Source organism: Zingiber officinale, chromosome 4B (assembly GCF_018446385.1).
Source record: "Zingiber officinale cultivar Zhangliang chromosome 4B, Zo_v1.1, whole genome shotgun sequence".
Lineage (NCBI taxonomy): Eukaryota > Viridiplantae > Streptophyta > Magnoliopsida > Zingiberales > Zingiberaceae > Zingiber > Zingiber officinale.
In genome coordinates, this window is record NC_055993.1 from 126,301,744 (window position 1) to 126,322,131 (window position 20,388).

The 20,388-nt window shown below is 41.9% G+C and overlaps 1 protein-coding gene across 1 annotated transcript; it reads left to right on the plus strand.

Moving 5' to 3' along the window:
- Positions 1 to 12,969: 12,969 nt before the first annotated feature.
- LOC121977931 (triacylglycerol lipase 2-like) lies at positions 12,970 to 15,508 on the plus strand. The gene is made up of 9 exons (XM_042530332.1): positions 12,970 to 13,172; positions 13,244 to 13,357; positions 13,430 to 13,570; positions 13,667 to 13,777; positions 13,901 to 14,044; positions 14,196 to 14,236; positions 14,335 to 14,414; positions 14,807 to 14,902; positions 15,087 to 15,508. The coding sequence occupies exons 1-9, from the start codon at positions 12,978 to 12,980 to the stop codon at positions 15,404 to 15,406; spliced, it is 1,242 nt and encodes a 413-aa protein (XP_042386266.1). The 5' UTR covers positions 12,970 to 12,977; the 3' UTR covers positions 15,407 to 15,508.
- The last annotated feature ends 4,880 nt before the right edge of the window (positions 15,509 to 20,388 follow it).

The following is a 20,388-nucleotide window of genomic DNA, read 5'->3' on the forward strand; positions in this document are numbered from 1 at the left end:
ATTTTCCAAGTCTGGCATCATTGGACAAAATGGGGGTGTTCAGTGGAAGGATGGGAGAGCTTTGGGTGAGTTACCACGGGGACCTCCACGACAGGCTGCTCCTGTTGCTGCTCCTCCTGCTGCTGACGATGGAGAGGCCGATCCTGATCTGCGCTGGCAGATCGCCGAGCTGGAGAGCCGTTTTGATCAGCACGATGAGATGATATCTGCTGAGCTGGATGGCCTGCGTATTCGGATAGACCAGCGCTACGATGACCTGCGCGGGCATATTGACCAGCGTTTCGATGATATGCGCAGTCATCAGGTGGTGACACAGCAGTTGCTACTCGGATGGATGGCACGCTACCCGCCTCCGCAGTCTTACCCAGGCTATCCATCCTCCAGCGTGCCGCCTCAGGATTTCACCCCTCCTGCCGATGATGGTGATGTTCCTCAGTGTGAGGATGTTGATTGATACAGTTTGTTTGTTGACTGCCTGTATTTTGGATGTTATTTGTTAGTCTTTATGACTGACCTGGATGTTTGCACTTCTGATGTTACTCCTGTATTTATGCTACTCAGTTTTATATTTACTTGCTCGTTATTATGCTTCATTTTCTATCGGTCATTAATATGCTGTTCACTTGCATGTCTTGTTTTGTCTTTTATTTCCTTATTACTGTCTTAGAATACACTTAGAGGGAATTCTAAGCGCTTTAAGAACCAGACGGTAAGGGTTAAGGGGGAGTTCTTTAAGTTATCTTACCTTATTCGTACTTTTTCGGTGTTTGACAAAGGGGGAGAAGATAACTAAGTTTAGATGAATGCAAATGTGAATACCCTCACATAGTGTTGTATCCGTCTTAGGGGGAGGATCTTGATTCCCCTAAAATTATGAAAATTTGAACAATTCTGATTAAACTTAAATCGTGTTGTCAAACAACAAAAAGGGGGAGATTGTTGATATGGCTGTTGTTTTGATGTTGACACCGATTTAAGTTTGTATCGATAGTGTTTAAACTCAGAATGACTACTGATCGAGGTTGATCAGTTGGGAGGGAAAGTCCTGGTGAGTGAAGCCAGGCAAGGGAAATCCAGATGGGTCAAGACATCTGGTGAAAAGTCCAAGCAGGGAGCTTGGCACGGGAAAAGACCAAGTATGGCGACTTGGCACGGAATGGTCAGAGAGGGCTCGGTAGCTCGTTTTCTGGACCGGACGAAGTCGGAGAGGGCTCGGTAGCTCATTCTCCGGACTAGGTCAGAGAGGGCTCGGTAGCTCGTTCTCTGGACCGGATGAAGTCGGAGAGGGCTCGGTGGCTCGTTCTCGGATTAAGTCGAGAGAGACTTAAGTGGACTTTCAATGGCACATTGGATCGGTCGGTAGACAGCATACAGAATCTGATGGATCGGTCGGCGGACCGATCCAGTGAAACAAGTTCCACGGATCGGTCGATGACCGATCGATGACACTCAATAGCACATCGGTGAAATCGATCGGTGCGCGATCGATCGAGCACATCGGGTGCAATCGTCGATCGCCGTGAGACCGATCGGGAGAAAAGCCCAAGAGAGAAGAGGTGGATCGGTGCGTGGACCGATCCACACTCAATCGATCGGTCACTACGACCGATCGAATGACCTCAAACCGATCGGTCGATCGATCGGTAACATTTGGATCGATCGGTGACCGATCCACACATTCTGATTTGTTCGCCTTATCAACGATTCCTTCACTGCTTTTGATATATCTCATTCATTTATGTGATGTAATCCTCTGTGCTGTTAGCTTTTGAGTTTGCAGGTTAACATGTATCATTCCAAGCCTAATTTCAAATTAAGTTCGTAAGAGGAATGCGGACAAATGGTCTTTCTGTTGGTTTCAGCGGCGCATGGTGCATTTCAGGCATCAACGGATACTGCTGTGATCTGGCTGCGATCTGCTTGACTCCTAGGGATTGGTTTGAGCTCAGAAGACGCCAGTGTTGACTGTGATATCATTGGTGTGAGTTCAGAGAATCAGAGAAGGAGGAAAAGGGATTGGCTGCAGCGCTGATTTGCGCAGTTGGACCAGATCTGTGACAGCAGAGATCAGGTTTTGAGAAGCAGTAAAAACAGCGAGAGGGGAACAAGAATAGAACAAGAAAGCTTGAAAGAAAAGTCTGTGCTGTTGTGCGAAGTTCTTGAGCTCTCGGGTGAACTGCGATCTCTGTTTTCTGCTACTGATTCTCGCGTGGTTTTTCTGTGTAGAACTCTCTGCTTAAGTTTTTAAAGAGGCTATTCACCCCCCCTCTAGCCATCTAAGATCCCAACAATTAGGAAGCTGTATTCCATGTTTGTTGCTGTTAGATATATCTTACTACTCATGTCCATTGGTATTCGCTGAGTTGTTGAACTCACCCCCGTTGACACTATCTTTTTCAGGTACCAGGTTATTTATGGTGTCGCTTGGAGCATCCTGTCTGCTGGTCCCCACGTCACATCAGAAGACTTATCGGTTTCACGTATGTTTTGTTTGTTTTATGTATCAGTTTATTTAGCTCTGTACTCTGGTTTTATTTTTGGAGTGTTGACGTTGTTATGTGGTATTTTGTATTTATGTTATTGGTTGTGTAAGTCTAGCCGGCTAGCAGTTTTATGTTTTGGTTTTGGTACAGCCGAGTGGGCTGTTTTATTTTTAACTGCGTGGTTGTGTCAGCCAGAGGCTGAATTTGATATTAACTGCGTGGTGTTTGTTTTCTTTTATTGTTATTATTCCAGCCGCATGTGGCTGAGGTATATAGTGCTTGTAGAAAAGTTTCAGATTGTCCGCCGTACAGGGGAGATGCTTCCGAAATTTCTTCGGACAGAGACTCCTCCGGGGCGTGACAATTTTGTGGTATCAGAGCAGGTATACGATACTTGCTATGTGTTCTGGATTTTTGAGATTTGTTCTGATATCAATTTATTTGGTATCAGAGATCGACTTACGAGTCTTATTTTCCTTGTATTTCGGATTTCGTGTTTTGGTCTTCTCGATGTGACTTTTCGAGTTTTGGGACCTGGCAGCAGCAGGACATCTCCAAGCTATAGGAGGTATGTTGGTATATGTTATCCTATCTTTTTGATTAGTTTATGCCCTGTTCATTATTACAGTCTATAACATGTATTAGCACTCTTTACTAGTACCTGTCTGGTTGTTGTAGCATATATTATATGTGATGGGTTAGCCACTGATCTTGATTGACCTTAATAGAGATTGAGGGATTACAGTTTCTGGCGATTTTTCATATCATACACCAGTAGTTTTAGCTTATGTTATTACTAGTTGGTTAGCAGATTGAGGCACATACCAGCCTCTGCTTTTAATAGCTGGGTAGTGGATAGTATTTATATCTTTATGTTGACCTAGCCAGTAGTATACCATGTTATCTTAGCTAATTTCATTAGTAGATAATTGATCTACTCTTGTGAGATCGGTCAGTATAAGTTTGATTTACCATAGTTGCTTGAAGGGGATTAATGTAATCTTGATCAGTTGGTAGATGGCCAATTTAGTTTTGTTGGACAGATCAGTAGAGGACCATCATACCCTATTTTTATGGAGATGCTGATCTTTGGGTTGTTTGTGCTTAGTTTGGTATCTAGAGTACATTTGAGTACATGTTTTGTACTGACGTGGAAAAGACTGAGTTGATCGTATATCATTGTCGATTTTGGTCAGTCTTTAGAGGATTGATTTATCCTATTCCGTGGGTACCTTAAATTTAGACTGTATGTATCTTGTAGGATAACTTAGAAGGTGGCGTAGGGTTTGTGTGGTAGATTGGATTTAAAATATGTTGATTATGCATATTTATGTGGTGTGTAGATATGATTGTTATGAGTTGAAGGAATTCTATGATGGATAGTTCATTTGCAGATAGTGTGGGTATTCCCATTTTGATGTGGTTATTGTAGGTTCCTTGTGGATTATAGCTATTTAATTAGCTGTACGTGCCTAATTGACATGTTGGAGGTATCTTATCGATTTAAATTTGTGTCGTGGTATGTGTACATGGGTGTGAGTGTCATGTTGAAAGTATCTTGTCGATTACATCGATGTTGTGATATGTACATATGTGTTTGGTGTGGTATCTGAGGTATCTTGTTGATTATGTGTGATTTGTGAGTGCACCTGGGTTTAGTATGCCTTATTGGAAGTATATGTTGATTATACTCTTGGCATATGTGTATATTTGTCATGTGAGTGTTGTTTGAGGGTATTGTTGATTTTACCTACGATGATATGCGCACACGGGTTCGGTATACATTGTTGGAGGTATCATGGTGAATTATACCTATAATGTGAGTATTTTTTGTGTGTACTAATTGGAGGATTATGTCGATCATACGTATGTTGTGTGTGCACGTGTGTCAGATGTATTGTTGGTAGTATCATGATGATTATACCTATGTTGAATGTAGAGTGTAAGTGTCTACATTATGTTATTAGTTGTATTACCCTGTCAATTTATTCTCCTATTAGTGGGTGACCGACCCACTAGGATGATGATACACTTGACTATGGATTTGATTTGCTTATTAGGGTGTTATACCCTTGACTGCACACAGTGATCTGTGATAGAGTGACCTCAGGCAGTCTCTAGCTAGATAGTTAGGTGCTTTGGGCACTTATGTATTGTTGTGGTAGAGCGTAGCTTCCACATATTCTGGATTCCCACATATTTAGAGATTGTTTTGTAGTGGAGCGTTGCTCCTACATATTGCGGATTGTTTGTAGCGGAGCATTGCTCCCATATTTATTGTAGATACATATTTTGAATTATTTGTGGTGGAGCGTTGCTCCCACATATGTGGTATTTCGTGTGATAGAGCATTGCTCTCACACTGGAGGTTCTATTCTTTGGTGATTATATATCGTTGGTGATGAGATCTGTGTATTGTTGAGGATCTTATTGTTAGGAATGTCTGTGATACAGACATTATGTGTCTTGGTTTTACCATTAGTGCTTGCGGTGCCTTAGAGGTTTTCAAGGACTCAATGATTTTGGTATTCCTAGAATGTTTGGATCGGTTTCCATTGTCTTTGTTGACGATGTTGTGATCTATTTCGGATCCGCGGTGAGTCACGTACACCACCTTTGCTTAGATCTAGAGATGTTTCGACGAGAACATCTATATGTGATGATCAATAGTGCTTATTTGGATTGTCTTATGTGATGATGATTTGGACACACGGTCACCAGTAGGAGTATACCGTGATTCCACAGGAGATCGAGGTTGTTACCGTTGGGAGTAGACGGAGTCGATATAAGAGGCTCGCAACTTCCTTTGTTTGGCTCGATATTTCCGGAGATACGTTGAGGGTTTCTCACGGATTGCTATGTTACTTACATGCCTGACCAGGAAAGGCGTAAAGTTCACTTGGACTGAGGATTGCAAGACCAGCTTCTAGGAGCTGAAGCGGAGACTAGTGTCGGCTCCGATTTTGGTTTTACCTTCTGGAGAGGACGGATATGTCCTCTACACCGACGCATCTATTCAGGGTTTGAGCGCTGTTCTGATGCAGCACGATAGAGTAGTCTCCTATGCTTCTCGTCGGTTGAAGGAGCATGAGAAGAACTACCCTGTACATGATCTGGAGCAAGTCGCCATTATTTTTGCCATGAAGATTTGGCGACATTGTTTTATATGGCGTTACATTTGAGATTCTCACTGACCATAAGAGTCTCAAATATCTGGTTACTTATAAGGAACATAATCTCCGACAGGGAGATGGATGAACTTCCTGAAGGATTATGATTATACCATTAGCTATCACCCGGGGAGAGCTAATGTGGTTGTCGATGCACTTAGCCGGAAGTCTAGAGTGAATTTGGCTGGCCACCGAGTTGTGGCTACAGATAGAGCAGGGTATTCTTGTTACCATGGTTGCTCAATCGTCGATTAAGAATGAGGATCCGATAGACCTAGGTTGGTGATCAGCATTTGCAATTTATTAGCAGCCAGATAGCTCCGGGCAGCAGGCCGAGTTCACACGAGACGAGGAGAGTATTATATACTCCCGAGGCAGATTGTGCGTACCTCAGTCTCATCCGGTCTTACAGGAGCTACTTCAGGAGACTCATCACCCTCGATTTACGATCCACCCAGGCAGTACCCGTATGTACCGAGATTTGAGACGTTCTTATTGGTGGAATGGTATGATGAAAGACATTGCGGAATTTTGTAGTTAGATGTCTGGTTTGTCAGCAAGTGAAGGCTGAGCACCAGAGACCTGCCGGTTTATTTCAGCGGATTCCTATTCCCGAGTGGAAATGGGAACATATTACTATGGACTTTGTGGTGAGTTTGCCGAGGACATGACGAGACCATGACGCGATTTGGGTAATCGTTGATCAATTAACCAAATCCGCGCACTTCTTAGCGATCCGGAGGACTGATTCCCTCGATCGATTGGTAGATCTGTTTTGCCGGGAGATCATCAAATCACGGGGTGTCTCATTGACTATTATTTCGGATAGAGGCCCCGGTTCACATCTCGTTTGTGACATAGTCTGCAGCAGGCCTTGGGCATGCAGCTCTGTTTCAGTACAACTTTCCATCCGCAGACAGATGGACAGTTAGAGCGGACCATTCAGACTCTAGAAGGTTTGCTGAGGTATTGTGTATTGGATTTTGGAAACAGTTGGGAGGACTATTTGTCATTGGTAGAGTTTGCCAGAAGAGTTATGCTGACCGGAGTCGGAGACTTTTAGAGTTCTCCATTTGCGACCATGCATTTCTGTGAGTTTCACCCATGAAAGGGGTGAAGAGATTGGCCTCCGAGGTAAGCTAGCCTGCGATACCATGAACCTTTCCAGATCTTGGAAAGAGTTGGAGCGGTAGCTTATCGTTTAGCGCTACCACCAGCTTTGGCGGGCGTTCACGACGTATTCTATGTGTCTATGCTGATGAGGTATATATCCGACTCGACACAAGTGCTGACAGATATCTCAGTTCCTTTTCAGCCTGGCGTTACCTACGAGGAGGTTCCGGTACAGATTTTCGACCGGAAAGAGCGTCAGTTGCGGAACATAACTATCCGGCTGGTTAAAGTCGGATGGCAGCATCATTCGGATGACGAGGCTACTTGGGAGCTCGAGGTTACTAGCCGAGCTTGATATCCCCATCTTTTCACTTGAGGTATGTGATTTGTTTACCGTTCAGTATTTATACTTTATATCTGTTGTTAGTATTTGCTGATGGTGGATAACGAAATTTGGGGACCAAATTTTTATTAGTGGGGGAGAATGTAAAATACCATAAAAGGGCAAATAATAATAAGGGGATTTTTCGGAATTTTTTGAAATTTTTCTGGAATTTTTCGGAGACCGTATGGACGAGTTTATGGGGATAAATTTGGGCCCCGGGAAAGCCTGTTTAGGCTACCCCATTTAAGTGAGGAAAAGTTTTGTTTTCTTATTAATTCCTTTTTTTCTGTTTTCTCTTTTCCTTCGTTTTTCACCTCACGCGTGCCCTAAGTCTTGACGCCGTCTCCTCTTCTCTGCGCGGCGCAAACCACACGCGGAGCATCTGCCACCTTCTGCCCGAGCCCTAAGACCCCGACGCCGATCCCTTGTCTCCGCCTGTCGACGCCATTCTCGCCGGCCGACGAGAGCCAAGCAAGAGCCGATCAACTCTTTTTTTTTTTTTTCCCTGCATTCGCACATCGCCGGCCTGTGCCCGAGTCGTCGCCGAGGTCGAGCCCTAGATTTGGGAAGATCAGGAATGCGCCGACACTCCCCCTCGATGTCGCACCTCTGCACAGGGTGGTCTTGTTCGTGCCACCGCCGAGTCTGCTTCGCCGACCTCCACCCTCTGTCTTAGTGCCGGCAGCCACCTTCTCTTTTGCCTTAGCACCGAGCGCTGCCACCACCTGAGGCCGCACGGAACAGTGCTCTTCTCGGTACCAGCCGTTGGGTGAAGGGACAACTATTGTCTTCACCGACAATTGTCCGATCTGCCTCTCTATTCGTCGCCGACGAGGACATACCATGCCCTAGCTGTGATCTAAGAGGCAGTAGGTGAGGTTGGTTCTTCTTCGTTGGATCTGTGATCAGCACTGACGATTGAAGAGAAGGGGAGAATCCAGCAAGGTGGTTTTCGAGCTGAGGTGTTCTTGTCCAGCATATAGTTGCAGCTCTTCAATTGTGGATCAACCACAATTCATCTGTTGAGGTGAGTTTTTATATTGAGGATTAGGGTTTCAGCAAATCTTTTGCTGTATGATTGGAGTTTAGTTACAGATTTAGATTCATTGGTAATCATTTACTTGAGGAATTGTTAAGGTGAATTATATTAACAGAAAATGATTATCAAGTGTTGGGTGGATTTTTGGAAGAAAAGGATGAGATTGTTAGGTTGGGTTTATTGAGATTTTGGCTTGCATTATCTGGTCTATGATAAACCTAAGTGATTGATTGTATATTTATTTCAGGGTTCCGATTTGAGTCAAGAGCTCTCGTTAGAGGGCACACGATCTACATTGGAGGCGGGTACCTCTTGACTTATCTTTTATGATATCGTCATTTGGATATGCATAGTACTTTATAGCTGCAAGCAATGAACATGTTTGTCTTTGGTATGTCACTGTTTGATATCCATAGCATGTTAGGTTTGTCTCTTGTTATGTATCCGTGCTGATATCTCGTGATTTGTTACCATGAGTATCTTATTTGCCATGAGTATCTTAGGTTCTAGAGTGGCATACCATGTTTTACTGAGGTTAGGACTAAGTTCTGGACTTTTGGTTTCAGTCATGTGTATCGAGATTATCTGATACTTAGGTTTTATGCCGTGACTGGCTTGTGTACCTCTATTTGTATATCATATATAATTCGTGTACCTAGACCTTGATTCTTGATATGTGCATATTGTTGGTACATATGTTATGGAAGGAGATATGTTTAGGATCTAGGTTGATATACCATAGAGGACCTGTGTGCCCTAGATCCGTGGATTGACCTACTGATACTGTGGTACCCATATTATGTATATATAGATTTTTCTATACTGATCAGGATATTCCATACTTATTATGTTCAGGACAAAAGTTTTTGATATTCTATCTGACCTGTGTACTCTAGATTTTGGTATGTGACTATCGCTTTTACAGTACCCATTTTGTATACATGGATATGGTTATGTTGATCAGTTTTTGTTATGCATAGTGACATGCATCATGATTGCATGCTGTGCGATTGTCGGCTCCACTATGGTTGAACCCATCGCCAGTTACATGTACTGCACACACCCCCACTCATGGTTTAGTGGTATATCAGGCAGGTGTGTGGCGGTTCTGCTGTTTGGCTCCGTTGGTCATATGACTCAGTGTGGTAGCCGGCAGACAGTTCCGCTCTCTTTGGCTCCGCTGGCATTTAGTGTAGCAGCGTAGTAGCCGGCAGACGGTGGACTCTGTTTGGCTCCGTTGGTCAGGTGACTCAGCGTGGTAGCCAGCAGAGATACCTCCCCGTCATCGTGTACCGGGAGTTGAGAGCATTGAGCTCCCCCATTTATGATTTGGGGTCACAGGACAGGAGTACTCCGACAGCATCCCGTCCACTCGGTCACTCATTAGGAGCAGTGACGACAGAGTGCACGGTTGTCATAGCCCTACCCACTCGGTCTCGCCATTTGTGTGTGAGAGGACTGACTGGCGTCAGGGGTGACCAGGACGCATCATTAGCATCATATGCATTGATGTATTTATATTATTGTGATTGTGTTTGCTGCATTTGGTTGCTGCATTTTGGTTGGATGCATACCTTTGACCTGCATACAGGATTATTGACACTTTCGGTTTGACGACCCTTTTGTCTGGATAGGAGTTCCTGGTGAGTACAGCTTCCTCAGTTACCTTTCAGTTTTGCATATTCCCTATATATATGATTAGGAAGCTGTATTCCATGTTTGTTGCTGTTAGATATATCTTACTACTCATGTCCATTGGTATTCGCTGAGTTGTTGAACTCACCCTCGTTGACACTATCTTTTTCAGGTACCAGGTTATTTATGGTGTCGCTTGGAGCATCCTGTCTGCTAGTCCCCACGTCACATCTGAAGACTTATCGGTTTCACGTATGTTTTGTTTGTTTTATGTATCAGTTTGTTTAGCTCTGTACTCTGGTTTTATTTTTGGAGTGTTGACGTTGTTATGTGGTATTTTGTATTTATGTTATTGGTTGTGTAAGTCTAGCCGGCTAGCAGTTTTGTGTTTTGGTTTTGGTACAGCCGAGTGGGCTGTTTTATTTTTAACTGCGTGGTTGTGTCAGCCAGAGGCTGAATTTGATATTAACTGCGTGGTGTTTGTTTTCTTTTATTGTTATTATTCCAGCCGCATGTGGCTGAGGTATATAGTGCTTGTAGAAAAGTTTCAGATTGTCCGCCGTACAGGGGAGATGCTGCCGAAATTTCTTCGGACAGAGACTCCTCCGGGGCGTGACACGATGAAACCATGCACGAGGAGCTTGTCGAAGACCATATAAGGATTTCTTGAGTTGACAAACATGAGATGGAAATTGTGGATGAATGAAACCAGGTGGTTGCTCCATAAATATAGTTTCCTCAAGATGACCATGGAGAAATGCATTTGAAATATCCAATTGTCGTATAGGCCAATTAGAACTAACAGCTATTGATAATAATAGTCTGACAGATGTAATTTTGATGACTGGGCTGAAAGTGTCATTAAAGTCAATATCTGGCTGTTGACTAAATCCTTTAGCTACAAGTCGAGCTTTGTATCTTTCAAGAGAACCATCAGCTCGATGCTTAAGACGGAATACCCATTTAGAGCCCACAACATTCATTGAGGGAGTGCGCGGAACTAGAGTCCATGTTCCATTGCGAAGAAGTGCATCAAATTCTGTAGCCATTGCACTACGCCAGTTTGGATCCTTGTTTGCTTGTGTAAAACAGGTTGGTTCAATAGATTTGGAAGAAACCACTAGAGCTCGTGGAAGGGGATATCGAGTTGCATTTGGTGGGCAACGCTCATAAATATCACTAATGGGAAGCATGCGACGAGGAGCATTATCATCTGAATCACTTGTTGATGACGACGAGGAAGTAGGCTGACATGGTGATGTAGATGACGGACTTGCATTATCCGAGGAACCAGAGAGCATATTATCTTCGATCGGCGAGACTTCTAAGATTGGAGCAGCAACCGGAGGTGATTCTGATGGTATAGGAGAGTTATTAGAGAGCTCCGGAGCAGGACCTAGAATTCCATCACTTCTGATAATATTAGGTGGCATTAAGAAGGTGCCACTTGTATCTTGAGGAGAGATTGAAGAAGCTACCAAAAAGGAATAAAGACTCATCAAAAGTAACATGTTGGTTTCGAAATATATATATCTACTCGATCAATCTATACAAGCAACGATACTCATTATTCAAATTGTTATAACTAAAGAAAAAAACACATTGTTGTGATTGAGAGTCTAGTTTATATTTAGAGGAGCATAATCAAAAATAACATTTGCAATCAAAAACTCAAAGGAAAATGTAGTCAGTAGTCTGATTATAAAATTTGTTGAAGGGAGATATTAGATGAAGCAATAGAGTAGCAAACCAATTTATGAGGTAAACAATAGTACTATAGTGTCATCCTAGAATTTACAAGAAACTAATGCTTGATGAAGAAGAGCTAAAGTAGTTTCTATAATATATTAATATTTTCTCTCCGTGTAGTCATTTTGTTCACGGGTGTGAGAACAAAAGACTCGATGAACAATTCCACAAGAGACAAAATGACGATGGAGAGCTTGATATTCGCCTCCCCAATCAGAATGAAAAGAGAGTATTTTACGATTAAAAGATCGTTCAACTTGAATTTGAAAATTACAAAATATATCAAATAAATCAGATTTCCTTCTCATAGGATAAAGCCAAGTATATTTACTGAAATGATCAATGAATGTAACATAATATTGGAAACCTTGATTAGACAAAATAGGTGCAGGGCCCCAAACATCAAAATGGATTATTTCAAGTGGAAAATTAGAAACATGATCAGATAAAGAGAAATACTAATAATAGAATTATTAGAATAATCCAAATACTAATATGATTTGATTTGGTAATTTGATCCGGTCAATTTGGATAATTATGTTATATCTCTTTTATTTAGTTCCCTTGAGACGGTCTAGTGGCTAGTACATAAGGTATTATCACCATGAGGTCTGAGGTTCAAATTTTGATAAAGCCGAGGTAAATGTCTCCCTTATGTGCTAGTCACTATTCCAAAGGCTAGTAGCCGTCCATGATTTACCTTCTCCGTGTTGGTCCTGCGATGGATTGGCAGGAGCGCTGGGACAAACGTATTCACATTTTGCCACCGTGTATATATATATATATCTATATATAGATAGAAATGGTTGACAACGTACGCTTTTAATTTACTCCGCAAAGTTCATGGTCTCAATCAAACGCCAGCGTACGTACGTAGCCAAATGATCTTGATGTCATGCCACAACGTGCCGTGCCATGCCATGCCATGCCAAGCCAAAGAAGTTGCAATCAAAATCGTCAGTACTGAAACTAGCCAAACGATTTAAATTAAAGGTGAACAAATATGAAAAATGCCAAGTAAATTAATACAGATTAAACGAGTTTCTTGCTTAGCATTGATTATCTTCCATGACAGCTAAGTAAACCGATAAGACTATTTGCTCATCATTATCCTCTATGCTCTTCCTCAGTAGCAAAATTAAATCAACACCAATTATACTTGCTATTAGAATAAAGCTTCCAATTAAACCGTAAAATGCCAATCCACTTTCTTCTTATGCTAGTGAGGAAGGAATCACTAAAAGCCATAAAAAAGAAAGCCCGCACTTTTAGGAGTTTTGGAGTTATCATGCCAAAGGCAGAGCCATAATTTTCCTTCCTTCCACACAACACCACATCAACACTATAAATATATATACACACACACACATGTGTGTGTCTCCCACCAAGCTTTGTTCTCAAACATGTACATGGCTTCACACACCACTTGTTCTGCTCTCCCCCTCCTCCTCCTCTATCTTTTCCTTATTATCCCACCACAAGTGCTAGTTGGAGCACGGAGCTTAAACGGAAGGGGTCGGCAGTCTGGAGGGGCGACAAACGATAGCCTATGCGAGTTGGCAGTGATTCCTCAGGGTTACAAGTGCCAAGAGTACAAGGTGTAGAGAGATATTGTTCGTGTGTGTTTTCTATTTCCCCAAAATTAATGTGAATTGATGTGTTATGGAAGGTTCAAACTGAAGATGGATACATTCTTGGCTTACAAAGAATTCCACAAGGACGTGACAGCGATCGAGAAGGCAAGAAAAGGCAGCCAGTGCTATTGCAGCATGGAATTCTCGTGGTACATTTTTTCTTCTTATCTAATAAATAAAAATTAATTAATTAATTTTTTTTGTATTAATTGGAATTTCAGGATGGGATGAGTTGGGTGCTGAATTCACCAGAGGAGTCACTAGCCTTCATCTTGGCAGACAATGGATTTGATGTGTGGATAGCAAACACAAGAGGAACAACGTGGAGCCCTACTCACATTTCTCTCAACATAACTGATCAGGTACTTAATTCATTTTCCTAATTAAACTACTACTTACAATATCTAGCTAGTTCTCTAATTGCTGTATTATCAATTAATTAATTGATTAATTAACAGGCATTTTGGTCTTTTTCTTGGGATGAACTGGCCTCTTATGATCTCCCTGCCATCTTGGACTTTGTCTACCAACAAACCGGCCAGAAGGTGGATTATGTTGGCCATTCTCTGGTAAAAATTAATTTACATATATACTAATTAATCATGAAACTACTAATTATAATTTATTTTGATATCAAAAAGGAGATAAATTCATATTTGGAATTAATTACATGGCAATACTTCACTATGCAGGGCACTTTGATAGCTTTGTCATCTTTGTCTCAAGGGAAGCTTGTAGACAAGATGAAATCAGCAGCTCTTCTCAGTCCAATTGCTTACTTGTCTCACATCACTACTCCACTGGGAAATCTTGCAGCCAGAGCATTTGTTGCAGATGTATGTATCGAATTCGTTCTCCGATAAAACGAGACGTCACGCAATACTATCAATTTCGTTGTGAGACCATAGTTTTGTGACCAAGCATCACAATTCTGTTTAAGCAAGTGAAAGAGGGACTTAATGAAGTTTTTACTGATTTTTTTTTCAGGTTATTAAATGGCTCGGGGTATCAGAATTTAATCTCAAATCGTAATGATTATTTAAACTTGTGATTAGAGTTTAAGCAGTTCCATATATGTTGATTCTCTTAGAGTATAATTATAATTTAAATGCAAATTTTTCATCAGGAAGATTTCATCAGATTTCCTTAATAATTTGTGCGATCATCCAGGGGTGGATTGCTTTGATTTAGTGGCAGCGATTTCGGGTATTATTTATATTTGTTTTCTTAAAAATTATATATATATATATATATATAATTCAAATGTTCATTGTTTTTTTATTCCTTCTTATTGAGTAATTATTGTTGAATATAGCTAGTGTTATATGTTTAGTCTTCCTATTGAAAAGGAAGAAGTAAAGGATGTACATAAAATATGCTGCATTTGATTGGTGACCAAGTGGAACATATTTATATATATAAATCAAAAATGGATATTTGAGCATCTGGGCACAAATTAAAATTCGGAATTAAGTACTCTTAATTAGGGAATTTATAGATTTGTTGTCATTTTCTTCCAACAATTATTTCAGTACATATCTAATCTTTTTTGTTTGAATATAAATATGCATCAGTGTGCCATTTCTTGTGTATGATAGGGAACAATTGCTGCCTCAATCACACCGCCGTGGAGTACTATTTGAAGTATGAACCGCAACCAACATCGACAAAGAATTTAATTCATTTAGCTCAAAGTAAGTTCTTTCTTAAGGTCTTACTTCCGATGCATATGTCGATTATGTAGAGGGTTCTTATGGTTCGAATATGCTAAGCTAAGTAGTGAATTGGTTGTGTTTACTTCACATTTACATCGATTCAAGATATACATCATTGTGCCAACTATCGATAACCCAAGCGCATCCTAACACATGTTTACAGTGGTGAGAGATGGAGTGATAACGAAATACAATTACGGAAGCAAGACGGCTAACATGAAGCACTACAACCAAGTGAATCCCCCGCCCTATGACATGTCGAACATTCCAAAGGATTTTCCTTTGTTTCTTAGCTATGGCGGCCAGGATGAGCTCTCCGATGTCGAAGATGTTCTACAACTCTTAGATGACCTCAAGTTGCATGATGTGGAAAAGCTAACAGTTCAGTATGTGGAAGAGTATGCCCATGCTGATTTTATATTAGGGATTAATGCTAAAGCTATTGTTTATGGTTCAATAATCTCATTCTTTAATACACATTAAATGTCAATTATTTAATGTAATTGGGATTACAAATGATGAGATGGATTGTTCAACTTGGCAAATCAAGTGATAAATGTATTGTAGTAATTTTATATTAAATGATAAAACAACGAAGGTAATGTCAATAACTTGATGTACTAATTATGATTGGATAGAGGTGTCTCCAATAAACAGTAGTTATTGGCTAATCATTGAAGAGTAGATAAATCTTTATCCACTTAGAAGTAGATGGCTTTGGAGGTGTCTCTAAGTAATGCTAACTTTTTCCAGGAGGCTATAAAAAACCTCCTAAAGTTAGAAATTAATCAACAATTATTGTATTCATCTTTCTAGTAATTCCTGAGCTTTCAAAGTATGTAAGAGACTTCTTTGCCTTCAACGAAGGAGTTTTTTAGTAATTGATGTCGCGATAAAGGGGGCCCACCAAGCGTGGGTCAAAGGCGGAGATAGTAGTAGATGTGGAAGTCAAAGTCAAGGTGGTCAACGATGGCCAGACGTGGTCAACGATCCCACCAAAGACGACCGAGCGGAAATCGACGCCAATTGTCGATCGGGCATGAAGTGTCCGATTTTCCAAGTGGCTTGTTTGAGCAGAACGCCCGTCCGGCCAGAAGGATTATAGCAAGAACATCAGATCCTCATTACGGATCAAAGGAATGTTAAGGTGGTCGGAGCGCTTGTATGGTCGGGCGAAAACAATCTACTGAATCAAGTCACTGACAGGAAAAGCAGCAAATGTCGACCGAGTGGAGGAATCCCGACCGAGCGGTTACCTAGCTTGGCCGAACAGTGGGGTCATTCCCTTATCTCTTAATATTTCTTTGGGAGGTAATGTCGCTGACAACAAGGCATGGTCAACAGGTGAATCGTACGATGGAAGCTTCTATTGTTTCATCGGAGATTTACATGTTTTATTAAGGTATGATGTCAGAGATACTTTTCTGAATGTCCTTTCATAGGACGGTTGGGAAAGCATGCTCGTGCCTTGAGGAGGGTACACGTCGCCCACTGAGGCATTATATAAAGGGGGTCCATGCACCGGCAGAGGTATGTGCTATTCACCATTCACGGTTGTGCTTTCACTATTGATACATTGCTCTGTTTTCTACTATTCTGGTGACTGACTTGAGTGTCAGAGGCCTAACACCGGGGACCCCTTCCCTGGCCCAGCACTAGCATTTCCTATGTTGCAGAGCGGAGTGGAGTCTTCATGCGGTCAACCAAGGAGCCACATCCCCAGCTAACCTTCTTCACGATCTTTGGACAGGATCAGTAAGCTTTAAATTGCCTTGGATTAATAATTATCTAGGTTGTAACCAAAGGATTTATCTAACTTTTTTTTTCAAGGCTATTCACCCTCTTTAGCCGGCCTAACATGGGCCTACAGTTGATATCAGAGTGAGGTGCGCTTTAGAAGAACTAATCGTCAACTAAAGCAAAAGAAAGATGGCTGGATTTAGCATCTACTCGCCAAAATTCGAGGTGGAGTTCGCGTTATAGAAGTGAAAAATGGAGGTATACTTTAAAACTGATTTTAATATTTTACTAACTATGAAATTTGATTTTGAAGTACCTGTAGATGAGAATGGAGAAGAAAATGAAGAGCATCTCTCGAACAAAAAGTAGCAGACCGAGTTCATGGCAAACGGTAAGATCAAACTCCACCTTCTTAGTGTTGGTGCAGGAAGCATCCGACGATCGAACCTTAGTTTTGATAATGACAAAGGATTCAAAATTAAGATGTGTGGTGATCTAACGGTCTAAATGAGATTGCAGGAAAGTCCTAAATGTACTTAGGCAAAAGCCCTAACAGTGGTTAGGCAAGGTGAAAACCCTAGGGGGTGGTAACCCTATGCGGAAAGTCTTGGTGGGTCGAGTGCTTCAGACAAAAGCCCTAGGGGGTAACCCTAGGTGGAAAATCCTGGTGTCGGGAACCAGGTGAAAGACTGGACCAGCCGGGAAGCGGACGTCCAGCAGAAAGTCCGAAAGCATCGAGCACCGAGCAAAAGTCCAGTCGCTCTGGAGGATCGTACTGGCAACAGGTAAATCTCCTGAGTGGAGTAGGTGAGGACGCGTTCCCCGTAGAGGGAACAGTAGGTGTCGGGTCGACCTAGGGTTTCCGGTCGGAAATCTAAAGTCAGACCCGGATAGTCTGACGATTGTCAAGTTTATCTATAATATTATTTCTGTGCTAACTTTGTTTTGCTGGGTTTGTGTTTGGGACTAACACAATTTGCAGGAACAAAGGAGCAATTCAAACCTCGGATGAACAGTGTCCGAGGCGCCTCCATGGGGCTTGGAGGCGCCTCGGGTGCTAGCCGAAGCCAGCTGTCCAGAAGAGTTGGAGGTGCCTCGGAGGAAGCTTGGAGGCGCCTTCAGAGGGATGAGGTGCGACCAGGTTTGCGCTGATCCACCCGTGCGACTCGACGGCCTGGAGGCGCCTCGGACAGGCTTGGAGGCGCCTCCAACACTGTTTATAAGGGGACTTCGACCAGCAGCTCTGTACAACTTCCATAAAGCGATTCTCTTACGACAAGCTGCGAACTCAAAGACCCCGAAGTGCTGTAGAAACATCCCGACGACCTAAAGCTCCGAATTCGCTATTTATTAAGTGTTGTCGGTATATTTTAACTTCTGTCTATTGTACTCAATCTGTAGTATTTTCGAACTTATAGTTGTTGCCCACCGGAAGCTGTCAACGACCGCGGGCCTTCGAGTAGGAACAAGATAGGCTCCGAACGAAGTAACTTCTCGTGTTCCTCTGTGTTTGTTTTTATTCCGATGCGTTTATTTACTCGATTATTCTTACAATTCCGAAACGAACGAAATAGCCGCGAGCGCTATTCCCCCCCCCCCCCCCCTCTAGCGCTTTTCGATCCAACAATTGGTATCAGAGCGGGGGCGTTTTAAATCAGTGCAACCACTATTCAAAACATTTTTTTCATGGTATTTTCAGTCTTGTCGGAGTCAAATTAGAATTAGCTTAATAGCTACATTCTAATTGCTTTATCGAATCGGTTTTGCTCGAGGTTGGTACAATACCACTCGAGCTCGTTTTCCTTCTTTCTCCCGCACTGCTAATCCAAGACCCAGTCTTGGAACCGGGGTTATTATTTTTGTCATTCAGGATTTTAAATGACCCAACAAGAAGGTTTCAGCACCGTTCGCCCCCCACTCTTCTCCGGAGAAGACTTCGGATATTGGAATGGGCGAATGGAAACCTTCCTCAAGACACAGTTCGACACGTGGATGATAATCAAGACCGGACTACAACTGTCATCCGGCGAAGACGGCAAGCCAACACCCTGCGAAAATGGGAATCAACCATAATCAAGAAGGCGAAAGCTGATGCCAAAGCGACATGCACCCTCCAATGCGGACTGACCAAGGAGGAGCCCAATAGAGTTGGTCCGTTCACATCAGCAAAAGAGCTCTAGGAGAAGCTGATCGAACTCCACGAGGGAACTTCCGACACAAAAGTAAGTAAACGTGGCTTGTTACTTAATAAATTGTATAATCTAAAAATGCAGGAAGATGAGACGGCCTGCCAACTCCACGCACGTATACAAGACATTCTCAACTCCCTCCATGCAATCAGTCAAAAGGTAGAGAATAGGGACATCATAAGGTATGCACTCAACTCTTTTCCTAGGAGTACATTGTGGGCATCAATGGTAGATGCCTACAAAGTCTCCAAAGATTTATCGTTAATTAGATTAGACGAGCTATTTTCAGAATTTGAACTTCATGAGCAGACTAATACGCAGCCTTCCGAGAAAGGAATTGCTTTGCTTGCAAGTACCGGTGGAGCTCGCGAATCTAGATCACGACGAAGAACCGAACAGGAGCCAGAATCAGAAACCGACTCAGATGAAGAAGACAATGAACTAACCATTGAACTCATGAACCTTGTAAAGAGACTCTACAAGAAGAAAAAAGGCTTCAACAAAAGAGACCTAAAGAAGGTAGTCCAATCCAAGGAGGCTCAACCGAATTCTAAGGTAAAATTTGAGGTGATTTGCTACGGATGCAACCAGAAGGGGCATATCAAGGCCAACTGCCCTAACCAAAAGGAAGCGAAGAAGCAAAGAAGGAAGAAGGCCCTGAAGGTGACATGGGATGAATCTTCCTCAGAAGACGACGACGATGAACTCGATCAGACGAGTTTAGTTGCGTTGATGGCCCGGGATCATATCAACCTGTCCGAGAGCGAGAACGAGTCGGAGGCCGAGTCCGAGCAAAGCCACGGATCCGTATCCGTTTCTGAAGGGCCCGATACCTCTGTAAGTATCTGTCGACTCAATAATTTAGTTAACTATTTGTTACGAAAATTAGCTAAATCAAACCTTAGAGTCAAGTCACTTCTAAAGGAAGTAGAAGTCCTTAAAGAAGTGACTAACTCCAAACCTTTGACTGAACCAGCTCAGACTGGAAACTCAACTCAAGTTCAAAAACTTGAAGAAGAGAATTCCAGCCTGAAAACTCAAGTCAAGGATCTGGAGAAAACACTAGAACGGTTTTCTTTAGGTTCCAAGAATCTTGAACTAATTCTTGGGACACAAAGGGTCGTTTACAATAGAACTGGTTTAGGATTTAAACCAAAGAAAAAAATATAAATCCTATTTATCTCTTGTACAAAAAGCAAATAGAAAAACAATCCAAGCATGGGTCTCCAAGTCCAAATTGATTAATCAAGTTGGACTTGGTCAATATTGGATCCCGAGGGATCAAATACACTATCTCGATAGACCATATCGAGGCTATGATCCAGGGGGAGCAAAAAGAAAGACAATACTAATAAAACGAACATAATTCAAAATTTAAAATTTAATTAAAAATTTGAAATTATGTTAAAAATTCAAAATTCAATTAAAAATTAAAAATTAAAAATTAAATTCAAAATTCAAAATTCAATTAAAAATTCTAAATTCAATTAAAAAATCATTCTAAATCAAATTGCAAAGGAAGGCTCTAGAATATCT

Bases quoted from the DNA above. Each gene is read 5' to 3' on its own strand.
- LOC121977931 (XM_042530332.1), top strand. From the start codon at position 12,978: ATGTACATGGCTTCACACACCACTTGTTCTGCTCTCCCCCTCCTCCTC. The intron at 14,045-14,195 runs GTATGTATCGAA...TTTTTTTTTCAG, and splicing joins CCAGAGCATTTGTTGCAGAT to GTTATTAAATGGCTCGGGGT. The intron at 14,237-14,334 runs GTAATGATTATT...ATTTTTCATCAG, and splicing joins TCAGAATTTAATCTCAAATC to GAAGATTTCATCAGATTTCC.